General features: G+C 44.8%; 1 protein-coding gene across 35 annotated transcripts in view; it reads left to right on the top strand.

The window, feature by feature from the left end:
- MADD (MAP kinase activating death domain) overlaps positions 1-12,320 on the top strand; it is a 119,360-nt gene that overhangs the window by 32,572 nt on the left and 74,468 nt on the right. For 19 of the 35 annotated variants that reach the window (XM_045016253.1, XM_045016248.1, XM_045016266.1 and 16 more), the window contains exons 6-14: positions 22-135; positions 1,140-1,220; positions 4,809-4,865; positions 5,599-5,777; positions 7,847-8,082; positions 8,510-8,666; positions 10,816-10,919; positions 11,065-11,130; positions 11,560-11,753. In XM_045016253.1, the coding sequence (XP_044872188.1) occupies positions 22-135; positions 1,140-1,220; positions 4,809-4,865; positions 5,599-5,777; positions 7,847-8,082; positions 8,510-8,666; positions 10,816-10,919; positions 11,065-11,130; positions 11,560-11,753 (1,188 nt within the window). The remainder of the gene's footprint in view (positions 1-21; positions 136-1,139; positions 1,221-4,808; positions 4,866-5,598; positions 5,778-7,846; positions 8,083-8,509; positions 8,667-10,815; positions 10,920-11,064; positions 11,131-11,559; positions 11,754-12,320) is intronic. The other 16 variants (XM_045016267.1, XM_045016263.1, XM_045016272.1 and 13 more) reach the window with 3 other exon arrangements.

Here is a 12,320-nt window from a genome sequence, read left to right as displayed (position 1 = left end):
TTCTTTCCTTTTGTCCTCTAGTTACTATTGGCCCCCACACCTTACATCATTGGGGTCCCAGCCAGCTTCTTCCTTTACAAACTAGACTTTAAAATGCCTGATGATGTGTGGCTTGTTGACCTGGACACCAATAAGGTAAGTGATCCATGCTCAGGAGCCTTTGGTTTTGATGAGAGGGGACAGTTTAGTGGAAACCCCAATGCCCATGATGGATTTGAGAAATGCAGTGCACATGCCCAAGTGCACACATGACTGCAGTCACATCGCTTTCTGCTGCCCCAATGCTTTTACTGCGTGGTTTTCTAGGCCCTGTCTTGAGGTCCCCTTTCCCACACCCCTCCTACTATTTCAGCTGAAAATGACTTTTGAATGGAATTAATTTTTTTCTTAAATCATTATAATAGAAATAATGTAGCAGTTAGGGCAAATTTAAAGCAGTCAGTCTGCCTGCCCTGTGAGAAACTGCACAGGGAGAATAAACCCTCACAGGAGTTATAAAACCACAGTGTCTGCTTGGCAGTCAGGACCCTATTTTTTTACAGCCTTTGGAGGAGAGAGGAAATTAGATCTGGTAAGGTCTTCCTGCAGCATTTGGTGTGATAATTCAAAGAGGACCTTATAAGCAACTCTACATTGTGGTATCAGCAATGTTGCTTAAGATCCCGCATGTACCATCCTCTAATAAACTGGAATCTGAATGTTGAGTGTGTTAAGAAAAGTTTGAATTTTTTTTGTGAAGGGTAAAGTAACTCCTCTCTAACCCCAAGGGAGTGAAAATCTAAGTACTGATCCTATCTAAGGGTACGTCTACACTACCCATCAGATCATTGGGTAGTGGGCTATCTATTGGGGATAGACGCGATAGTGGCGAGAGGCAGAAGTGGAGTCGATGGGGGAGCGGTGGCAGTTGACCCCGCGCTGTGAGGACGTGAGGTAAGTCGACCTAAGATACATCTTCACCTATGCTATTCTCGTAGCTGAAGTTGCGTATTAGGTCGATTTCCTCCCACACACACAGTGTAGACCAGGCCTAAGTCTTCTGCAGCCTTTGTTCTTTGGTCCCTATCATGTCTCATAAAGCACAGGACTCCATCCTGGGGGTGGCTACTATTGAGAATTGTTTTGCTGTTTAATTCCAGGTGATTGTTCCCACAAACGCAGAATCTTTGCCAGTCCTACCAGAACCAGAGGCATTAGAGCTTAAAAAACACCTGAAACAGGTAAGTGGCCACTCCAGGGGTCTGGTGAGGAATGGGCATCAGACTAGCTACAGTACCTCAACTCAGCAGGTGTTGATCTATGTAAGAGGGCAGCTGTGCAGATCAGTGGGTCTAGCATAGCACATTCTATAAGGGGCCATTTGGCACTTGGATACCATGGTGCCAGACACTTGAGACTGACTTCGGGTAGAGAAAGCAGAGCACAAGAAGATCCCTCTTGTTCAGTCAACTGCCTCTCAGTCAGCTAACCACCTGGCCTGAGGAGGCCTCCTGCTCTGAGTGTGGCAGTGGACTCTGTCAGCATGGACAGCTGAGTAACAAAGTTGCAAAGACCTACTTCCTTGAGACCCATAGGCCATGTGGTTCCTTCCCAAACAGCGCTCCTTCCAGACTGACCAAAACCTGAGGCTATTCTCTTGTTTGCAGAGCTCCCTGTAAATCTCCCCAGAGGTCTTCATCTTCTTCAGTTGTTTTTCCATTTGCTCTCACCAGGACCAGATGGTATTCACCCAAGAGTTCTGAAGGAACTCAAATGTGAAATTGTAGAGCTACTAACTGTGATATGTAACCTATCACTTAAATCAGATTCTGTACCAGACAACTGGAGGATAGCTAATGTGACACCATTTTTTAAAATAGGCTCCAGAGACACTACCCTGGCACTTACAGGCCAGTGAGCCTAACTTCAGTACCGGGCAAATTGGTTGAAGTACAGAACAGAATTATTAGAGACCCAGATTAACACAATTTGTTGGGGAAGAGTCAATAGGCCTTTTGTAAAGGGAAATCATTCCTCACCAATCTATTAGAATTCTTTGAGGGGATCAACAGATGTGGACAAAGGTTTTCCAGTGGATATAATGTACTGGGACATTCAGAAAGCCTTTGACAAGGTCCCTCACCAAAGGATCGTAAGCACAATAAGCAGTCATGGGATAAGAGGGAAGGTCCTCTCACAGATCAGTAACTGGTTAAAAGACAAGAAACAAATGGTAGAAATAAATGGTCAGTTTTCAGAATGGAGATGTAAATAGTGTCCCCCAGTGATGTGTACTGGGGCCAGCGCTGTTCATCATATTCATACATGAGCTGGAAAAAGGGGTAAATGATGAAGTGGCAAAGTTTGCAGATGATATAAAACTAATCAAATAGTTTAAGTGCAAGGCAGGCTGTGCAGAGTTAAAAAGGGATCTCACAACACTGGATGACTGGGCAACAAAATGGCAGATGAAATTCAGTATTGATAAATGCACATTGGAAAACATCCCAACTATATGTACAAAATGATGGGCTCTAAATTCACAGTTACTACTCGAGAAAGAGATATTGGCATTATTGTGGATAGTTCTCTGAAAACACCCATTCAATGTGCAGCGGCAGTCAAAAAAGCTAACAATGTTAGGAAGCAATAGGAAAGGAATGAATATATGAGACAGAAAATATCATGTCACTGTGTAACTGGTACGCCCACACTTGTGATACTGTGTGCAGTTCTGGTCACCCTATCTCAAAAAAGTTATATTAGAAATGGAAAAGGTACAGAGAAGGGCAACAAAAATGATGAAGGGTATGGAACAGCTTCCATCTGAGGAGAGGTTAAAAAGACTGGGACTGTTCATCTTGGAAAAGAGATGATCGAGGGGGGATATGATAGAGGTCTATAAAATCATGAATGGTGTCGAGAAAGTGAATAAGGAAGTGTTGTTTACTTCTTCAGCCAGCAAAATTAATAGGCAGCAGGTTTAAAACAAAGAAAAGTCAGTACTTCTTCACACAATGAAGTCGTCAACCTTGGAGCTTGGTGCCAGGGGTTATTGTGAAGGTCAAAACTATCACTGGATGAAAAAAAGAGTTAGATGAGTTCATGGAGGATAGGTCCACGAATGGCTATTAGCAGGATAGTAAGGGATATAACCCTGTGCTCTGGGTGTCCCTAGGTCTCTGACTATCAGATTCTGGGACTGAAGGATGGGATAGATCACTTGATGCTTGCCCTGCTCTGTTCATTCCCTTTGAAGCATCTGTTACTGGCCTCTATTGGAAGAGAGGATACTGGACTAAATGGACCATTGGTCTGACCCAATATGGTCATTCTAATGTTCTGATGTAATGACAATTGCTTAAGGGGGTGTGTACACTGCAAAGAAAAACCCTCAGCACTGAGTCTCAGAACCCTAGTCAGTTGACTTGACCTCAAGGGGCTTGGGCTGCCAGACTAAAAATAGCAATGTAGGTGTTCCCACTTGGGCTGGAGCCTAGGATCCAAGATCCTCCCACCTCTCTGGGTTTCAGACTCCTGGCTGTAGCCTGAATAGGAATATCTACACTGTTATTTTTAGCCTTGCAACCCAAGCCAGTTGATCTGTGCTCCGAAATTGTGCCCTGCTGGTTTTTCTTTGCAGTAGCCCTAGACAGAGTTTTTTCAGAAACAGCTCACTTCTCCTCTCCTTTAGAGTAGTGAGTGGGGGGTGGGGGAGGGAAGAGAAATCCCTGGGAACTTTACAGCTTCAGTGAGTATACTTGGCCAGCAGAGGGACCCTTGGAGATATGCTTTAGGGTTTTGCAGCCAGTCTCTATCTCTTGCTGCAGTTTGGGGTCTAGTTAGTACCCCACATCTTGTTTTCGCCTGCGTAAAATCTCCAGGCCTCTCCTTGGCACACACAATGTGGCCTTTGGACTTGGACTTGACTCCTCTCTCTCTGTCTCTCTCAAATAAACTTTTCCCTCTTTCCATATGGTTCCAATGCCTCCTCTCAGGTCCTGTTAAGCCATTAATTAGCTTGGGACAGGGTTGGCTGATCCTGTCAAGCAGATTTTATCTCTTTATTTCTATTTTTCTCCCTCTGTACACTGCATGCACTACCTAAAGGTAAAGTGTGTTGGTGAGGGCTGCTATTTCTGCCTCTGTAGAACAATTTGTATAACCTTTTTTAGGATCCCAGATGCCCTGCTGCTTTCACCAGAAAATGATCCTACAGTGGAAACTACACTTACTACCCCAAAACCTGTTTTTTCCCTACTGTTTAAGGGCTGTTCAGCAAAACTCCCAAACACTGGGGAGAGGTTGAATATTAGTAGAACAAAATGTGATATTTCTTTGGCAACTTCTGTCCAAGGATTCCAAAGCAATCAACTAAGCTCAGAGCATACCTGACCATTGCTGGGGAAGGGAGAACGCTAACTACCCGCTGGCACACAGCAATGTGGAAAGGGAAAACTTTGGCCAACAACACTGAGTTTAACACCTAACCCTTACATAGAATGCTATCTGGTCATTAATATCCATGCAGAGCAGCAAGGTCCTTGGATTTTAAAGTCTCACTGGAAAAATCTCTGTTCACAAACTGGGGACTGGAATGTTATCCCTTTCTGGGAAGAAGGAGGGTCTAGTGGGGAGCAGATGAGTGGTGATGGAGCATGCTGGCTTCTTTCAGGAATTGCACTGATTTGCGGTCCTTTTTATTTCCTTTCTCATCTGTGATATTTGGTAGTAATAGTTTTTTTTTCTCCATCTGTCTGTGGTCATGTGTTCGTCTTGGCTCTGATTGGCTGCTGATGTTGTCATGTGATCTTCCATCTTGCCTCCAGTGTCTGGTTAGCATGACTGCAATCACTCAGCAACAGCTGCTCACGCCTGACAACAAGGTTCTTTATTTTACTCTTTTCCTCTCAACTTTCCACGATTTTTATTCTTCTTCTGTGCTTTACTTATTGACTTTTGAAAGGGAGGCTAGAGGAGGAAATTTAAGGAGCAGGAGGAGAAATGGGGAGATTTGAGACCAATCTGGTTGTAAGACTAGGAAGTTAAACCTTTACTGCTTCAAGTGCACTTTCAAGATGATGCTATCAGGGCTTGGGATAACACAATTTCTATAGAAAGGCCCAGAGTTCACCCAAGTGAGAAACTGAGAATTGCAGGTTTATGTTCTGGGATTATGGATTATGGCTAACAGCCAAGATGCTGATTGGTTCTAAGGAGTGTATTTCTGACTACTGGAGATAGGAATAAATCTCCAGCAAGCTGCTGGGATCCAGAGTGCTGCACACCCTGAACCTGGCAGCTTTTGGACTATTGGAAGCATCTGTTTTTACTTTTATCAACCATTCAGAAATCTGACACTGTGTGCTGTTCCCAGGACTGTGTCATCAGTAAGGAGGTTGACGGGCAATCCAGCAAATGCAGGGTCAGGAACCCAACACAAGGATTTCTTTCTTGGCTGAGTAGGGGGCAGAGAATGGTGTAGACATGCTCCTGAGAGTGCACTAGAACCTGGCACAAAGGCTGTGTTTGCTCAGGGGTCAAGTCAGCTCTACTCTTTATATTCTTGCCTGAATAATGATTTCTTGCTGACTGTGCATGTGACCTGTTGCTTCTCAGGCCTTGGCCAGCATGAGTCTGAATACCCAGCCCATTCTTAACCTAGAGAAGTTCCATGAGGGACAGGAGATCCCACTGCTCTTGGGAAGACCTCAGAATGGTCTACAGTCCACCCCTTCCACGGAATTCAACCCCCTGATCTATGGCAATGATGTGGACTCTGTGGATGTGGCCACCAGGTGAGCTGACTAGGCACCTACATGCTGAATCTCCATAGGTTCGCACTTGAGAAGGAAGTGCAGGGCTTCTGAGGGTGCCATGCTGTAAGCCAGTCTGTATCTCTGTCCTTCAGATAAACACTGAATGTTAGCTACAAAAAAAAAAATTCTCTTCAAATATACATGTCAAGGCAGTGGTTACCATGAAGTTTGTGTCAGGGGCTCACTGATGATGATGCAGAACATGGCAGCAAAGGCAGGATGGCTAATGAGAATGAATTTATAGACATGGAAATTACCGCGTCCAAAGGGGAAGCAAAACTTGAAGGGCTCAAGATGAGGAGATTGGATAGTCTCACTCCCAGAACGTTGAATGAGCATGAAATTGCTAGTCTGGTAGCACAGATTTTTAATAAATCTATGAGATGGGGGTGGTACGATATGGCAGCAGAATAGCAAACGTCCTATCTATATTTAAGAAAATGAAATAAAGTGATCCAGGCAACTTCAGACCCGTTAATCTGACCTCAGTAATATGCAAGGCTTTAGAACAAATTTGGATGGAAAGAATAATTAAAGATCTGGAGGTAAATGGAAAATAGGATCAATTGCAGCATGGGTTTACCAAAGGTAGATCATGCCGGACTAATATGATATCTTTCTTTTGTTAAGATAACTGATTTTTTAGATAAGAGAAATGCAGTAGATCTAACACATCTGGACTTCAGTAAAGCGTTTGACATGGTGCCACATGGGAAATTATTAGTGGCTGGAGAGGTGGGTAAGGAACTGGCTAACAGAGAGAAAACTACAGGTTGTAGTGAAAGGAGAACTGTCTGGCTGGAGGAAGGATACTAGTGGAGGTCCTTGGGGTGGCTTTTGGGACCAATGTTGTTTAACATTTTCATTAATGACCTTGGCACGAAAAGTAGAAATGTGCTAATAAAATTTGCTGATAACACAAAGTTGGAAGGTATCATCACTACAGTGGAGGACCAGAATATTGGATGACCTTAAGTACTGGAGTAATAGAAATCGGATGACAGGTTTCAGAGTAGCAGCCGTGTTAGTCTGTCTCCGCAAAAAGAACAGGAGTACTTGTGGCACCTTAGAGACTAACAAATTTATTTCAGCATAAATTTAATAGGACAAAGTGCAAGATCTTGCTTTTAGGGACTAATAATAAGAATTTCTGCTATAGGCTAGGGGCTTATCAGTTAGAAATGACAGATAAGGAGGAAGATATGGGTGTATTAGTAAACTGTATGATGACTGAGACATCAAAGTGATGTGTTCATTTCCTGCATTTCCCCATAGCTTATCTCAGCTGCCCTTCCTAGGTCTCAGCAGCTTAACAGTGTGAGTTCAGGTTAATTCACGTGCCTGTGTATTAGCTGCTTCCCACCAGTCATATTCACTGTAAGAAATGTAACCCCCAGAAACCTGTCGTCTTATTAGCAACTCTACTGGCTGGTATAAGGGATGATCAGCCATGAAGGGGCTTCTTTGCCAGAAGTAGTTGGTTGGGCTGACAATCCTTGTGTGAGTTGGGCATACAAAGCACTTGCTGTAAGGGAAAGGAAAGTTAAACCAAAGCAGTTTCTGAGAGAATCCCTTTTCCCAGTGGGAGTCACACATGTTCCCATTCCTATCTTGTATCACCCTTCCCTTTTGGAAACACTCCTGGTGGAAATGTTACCTTTTGTGTAACATTTAAAGGCCCTGTCTGTCCCCCTCCCCTGTGGGCTAGTCTACACTTACTGTCCGGGTCGACGCGGTGAGTTCGACTTCTCGGAGTTCGAACTATCGCATCTGATCTAGATGCGATAGTTCGAACTCCGGAAGCGCCGCGGTCGACTCTGGTACTCCACCACTGCAAAAGGCGGTGGCGGAGTCGACCTTGGAGCCGCGGACTTCGATCCCGCGGCGTCTGGACGGGTAAGTAGTTCGAACTAGGGTACTTTGAGTTCAGCTACGCTATTCACGTAGCTGAACTTGCGTACCCTAGTTCGACCCCCACCCTTAGTGTAGACCTGCCCTTTGAGGTTCCATGTCTGCATCTGACATATTACCATCTATTTCCTTCTTAGGGTTGCTATGGTGAGATTCTTCAACTCACCAAACGTTTTGCATGGTTTCCAGATGCACACCCGCACCCTTCGTCTCTTCCCCCGGCCTGTGGTGGCCTTTCAGGCCAATTCTTTTCTTGCGTCTAGGCCAAAGCAGACAGCTTTCGCAGACAAGCTGTCTAGGACACAAGCAGTGGAATACTTCGGAGAGTGGTCACTCAACCCAACTAATTATGCTTTTCAAAGAATCCACAACAGTAAGTCCTGGTCCTGCCTTTCCACTCAGCCTGTCTAATGCAGAAGCTTCTAATATGGAGACACTGCTGGGAAAGAGGTTGGCTAGACAACACACTGTTCCAGCAATGGAGCCTATTGCTGTGGAAGGGACCGTCTTTTCCAGTAAGGGTCCATGCAATGAGTCTTGAACTGAAACCTCCTTGTCCCAGTTGGTTGTGAGTTTCTGTTGGATTATTGTCATTGTTACCCTCTCTCTGTTGTTCGTTTTACCTATTTGTGTCTTGTCTGTCTGCATGCTGTAAGCTTGTCAGGACAGGGACTCTCTGTTCCTATGTGGTTTTATAATGCCTAGCACAATGAAGCCCCATTTAATCAGAGCCTCTCATTGTTGCCATAATACAAATAACTAAGTTCATTTAACTCTCCTTTTTCCTGTTTTCTTTGCAGACATGTTTGACCCAGCCCTGATTGGTGACAAACCAAAATGGTATGCTCACCAGCTTCAACCAATCCACTACCGTGTCTATGATAGCAATTCCCAGCTGGCTGAGGCATTGAGTGTCCCCATAGAGAAGGAAACAGATTCTGAACCTACTGATGACAGGTTGGTGGGGAACATGACACTATTCAGTTGCTAACTAAAGGTCATTGTAAATGTTCTGGTCATCTCTTGCTTTGCTGTTGCAACCTGTTTCTCTGACCTCAAAGACTCCCACCTTGTTTCTTCAGTCTATAAAAAGCACTGCTGCTGCTAAAGTAATTCTTCTTCCTCGCTGCTCTGACTGTGTCACAGCTGCCTCAGATTCCCTTCATTGGCTTTCATGAACTCTTCATCTTCACCTTCAAGCATTTTTTTAACATCACTCTGCCTTTGCCTCTGATTCATCCTACTCCTTTTGGTCCACTTGGATTTCTATATTCCCTTTTGCCATGCTCCTCTCTTTGCTTTTTTCCATGCTGCCCTTTGCTCATGGATTGTTCTTCCTCCCTTATTGCAACAAGTATCCCCCCTTTCTTTCAAATCCCGCCTCAAAACACACAGCTACATGAAGCCTCTCAATGTTAATCGACCACTTGAGAAGAACTATTCATGAATTTAATAAAACATAAATAGCTGCAGCCCTTCTGAGTGGTGATTCTATTCCAGCCCCCAAAGCTGTGTCTCTGCTTTGTTGTTTTTTGTTTGTCTCTCAGCTTGCAAGCTCTTCGGATCAGGACCTTGTCTGTTCTCTATGGTCTGTGCAGCACCAAGCACACTAACGGAAGTGGTCTGTTATTAGTTTATCAAGGAAGGGCTTTGTGCTTTCTGATTCCCTCATGCTTTCCCCTCCCCTCCTCTCTCCTGAGAGCTCAAACGCTCGTCCATGGCTACAAGTGCTCAGTTCACTCCACTTTGATGAGGGCCAGTGAGTTGCTCTTCACATCTTCTCTTCACCTATCCTAGAATTGTTAAATGTGCTCGTGAAGGGGTCCATTCTGAACCGTGGGACTGCTGATCCCCTGAACCCTCCAACCTGGGTTGCCTCTCACACTGTGATGCTGATGTCAAGCTACAAACCTCTGATAGATACTGCACTTACACAGAATCCACAGGCAGGGACACACCCAACTGAGTTACACTGAATGATCTCCTAGCCACTCATGAACCATCAATAGAGAGGCTCCAGCCAATTTCCTCCAGCTCTACACCCCAAAACTGTACTGTCTTCACTGCTCAAGGCCCTGTTTGGCAGTGCAAGTTCATTAAGTAGTTTGCCACTCTCTCAATGTAGAATGGACACACACTAGCCTTTGTAAGTTGAGTTGAGATGTCCCAAGCACTTCAACCAAAACACACTGTTTTAGGAAAAATATAAAACAGATTTATTAACTATAGAAAGATAGGGATTTGAAGTGATTATAAGTAGCAAGCATAGAGATCAAAGTTGGTTACTTAAGAAATAAAAATAAATTTGCAATCTAAATTCTACAAATTATACAGGATTTGAATCAAGCAGTATCTTACCATGAAAGATGGCACAAGCAGGTTACAGTTCCTTATTACACAGGCTGAGACCACCCTTCCCCAGTTCAAAGTTTTTGTCTTTTAGATGTTGAGTTGGGGGAGGGGGAGGAAAGAGTGATGATGTCACGTCCCTTCTTTTATATTTTCTTCCAGCTTGCTGGAAAGATCTTTGCTGTGATGTGGGGATCAGTCAGTCCCCATTGGTCAAGCAGTCTCCATTGCATACGTGCTCTCTCTGAGAAGTCTCTGGGAGGGCTATTGTGAGAATGGATTCCCTTTAATGGGTCTTCAGCACATCTGGCAGCTCCTTCGTTGCAATTGAAAGGTTGGCTGTGGGCATCTCCCAACCTCACAGTATATTTCAGTAACACATATAGCAATGCTTCATAACTTCACATATAATGATAGCACATAAAAGCCAACAGGATATTAATGTTCAACAGATCAAGAATTTTAAAATGATACCTCACAAGGCATACTTTGTACAAAGCATATCATAATTATATGACAGTGGTGAATATGGGGGTTCCAGGGTGCTACTTTGAGATGCAAAGTGTCACAGTGCGCTCTCTTAAAAATTAGCCTCTACCTCCGGCTTGTGGCCAGCCACGCTGCTATGACCCTTTTGGAGGGATCAGTGCAGCATGAAGCTTGAATGGCCATAGAGCAGTGCTGGCGATCCATACCTTGTAGCATCCAGCTCCTGTGTTGCTGTTTGGCTGCCTCTCATCTCTCTCTCTTATCCTAGTGGTAGCGACAGCGTGGATTATGATGACTCAAGTTCTTCCTACTCCTCCCTTGGTGACTTTGTCAGCGAGATGATGAAATGTAACATTAATGGCGATACCCCAAGTGAGTAACTAACTTCCTAAGCTGCACTTTGATTGGGCCTGTATGGATCTTCCATCCCCATTCACCTGCACTTTGAGAAAGTTGCCTCTTCTGAGTCTTTCATTCAGAGTGAGAGGCAGGTAGATTATGGTCTGCTCTTATGTAGGAGAGAGAGACTCAGCCTATTCTGCTGCAGCCTGGGACAGTCAGAGGACGAAACTTTCTCCTTTCTGTAAGCATCACTTTCCAAAAAATCTTTGGGAGAGGAATGAACTGAATGTAGTATTGGTGACAGGAGCTAGTTTAACAACCCAGGAAACTAACGTGCTCTATCTGCAGAAGATGTGCAGCATGGGCACCAGTAGTGCAAGCTTCCCCCTACCTCACAGTACTCAGTGATCATCAGCCCTGACCAGAAAGAACCATTTTTAGTAGAGAGCAGAGAGAGAATTCTCCTTGGCTTCTGATGAGGCTGCCAACAAGAGTTTCTCTTGGGATAGTAGTTTTTCTTCCTTAAGAAACTGTTATTGAAACCCCAACTCATTTCCCATGTTGGACAGTAAGGCACTGAGTAGTGTTCGTTCATGGGAGGTTGGTACTATGTGTTAGGCAAGAGGCTGGAGTAGTGAGCAGTCTCTAATGCCTGGTGGTGTGTTTGCAGATGTTGACCCCCTGACACATGCAGCCCTGGGTGATGCCAGTGAGGTGGAGTTTGATGACTTCCAGGAATATTCAGGGGATCTGGATGCGCAGGCTCTGGACAGTGAGAGCTCCCTGGACAACAACCAGCCTCGCTCAAGTTCCAGCACTACAGCCAGTAGCAGCCCCAGCACGGTCATCCATGGGGTGAATCATGTGTGTACTAGGACTGTTGCACACGCAAGCTCAGGCACAGGGTGCTAGGACCTGGAGAGGGAGGAGTCTAGGCAAATGAATTGGGGTGAGGGTGACTCCTACTAAATGGACTTGGGTAGATGAATTTTTCACCCTCTTCATAGACAAGGCTGAGTTTGCTTGCAGCATTATGGTCTTTAGAAAAGTTTCCTTCCAGTACAAGCACCTGTGTTTCCTATCCCTATCAGCCCGTGGTTAGGAATGAGGCACCAAGCCTTATAGCTGATAGAGTAAGTTCCCTCACCCCTCTGGCACTGTGTGGGGTTGGTTCTGGGAATGGGAGAGCCGGTATGGCAAAATTATGGAGCTAGTGGGTAGAGGGTAGACAGTGAAGAAGATTCATAGATTCTAGGACTGGAAGGGACTTTGAGAGGTCATTGAGTCCAGTCCCCTCCCTCATGGCAGGACCAAATACTGTCTAGACCATCCCGTATAGACATTTATCTAACCTGCTCTTAAATATCTCCAGAGATGGAGATTCCACAACCTCCCTAGGCAATGTATTCCAGTGTTTAACCTCCCTAACAG

Source organism: Mauremys mutica, chromosome 4 (genome assembly GCF_020497125.1).
Source record: "Mauremys mutica isolate MM-2020 ecotype Southern chromosome 4, ASM2049712v1, whole genome shotgun sequence".
NCBI classification, from domain to species: domain Eukaryota; kingdom Metazoa; phylum Chordata; order Testudines; family Geoemydidae; genus Mauremys; species Mauremys mutica.
This window is presented reverse-complemented; position numbering and strand designations above follow the sequence as displayed.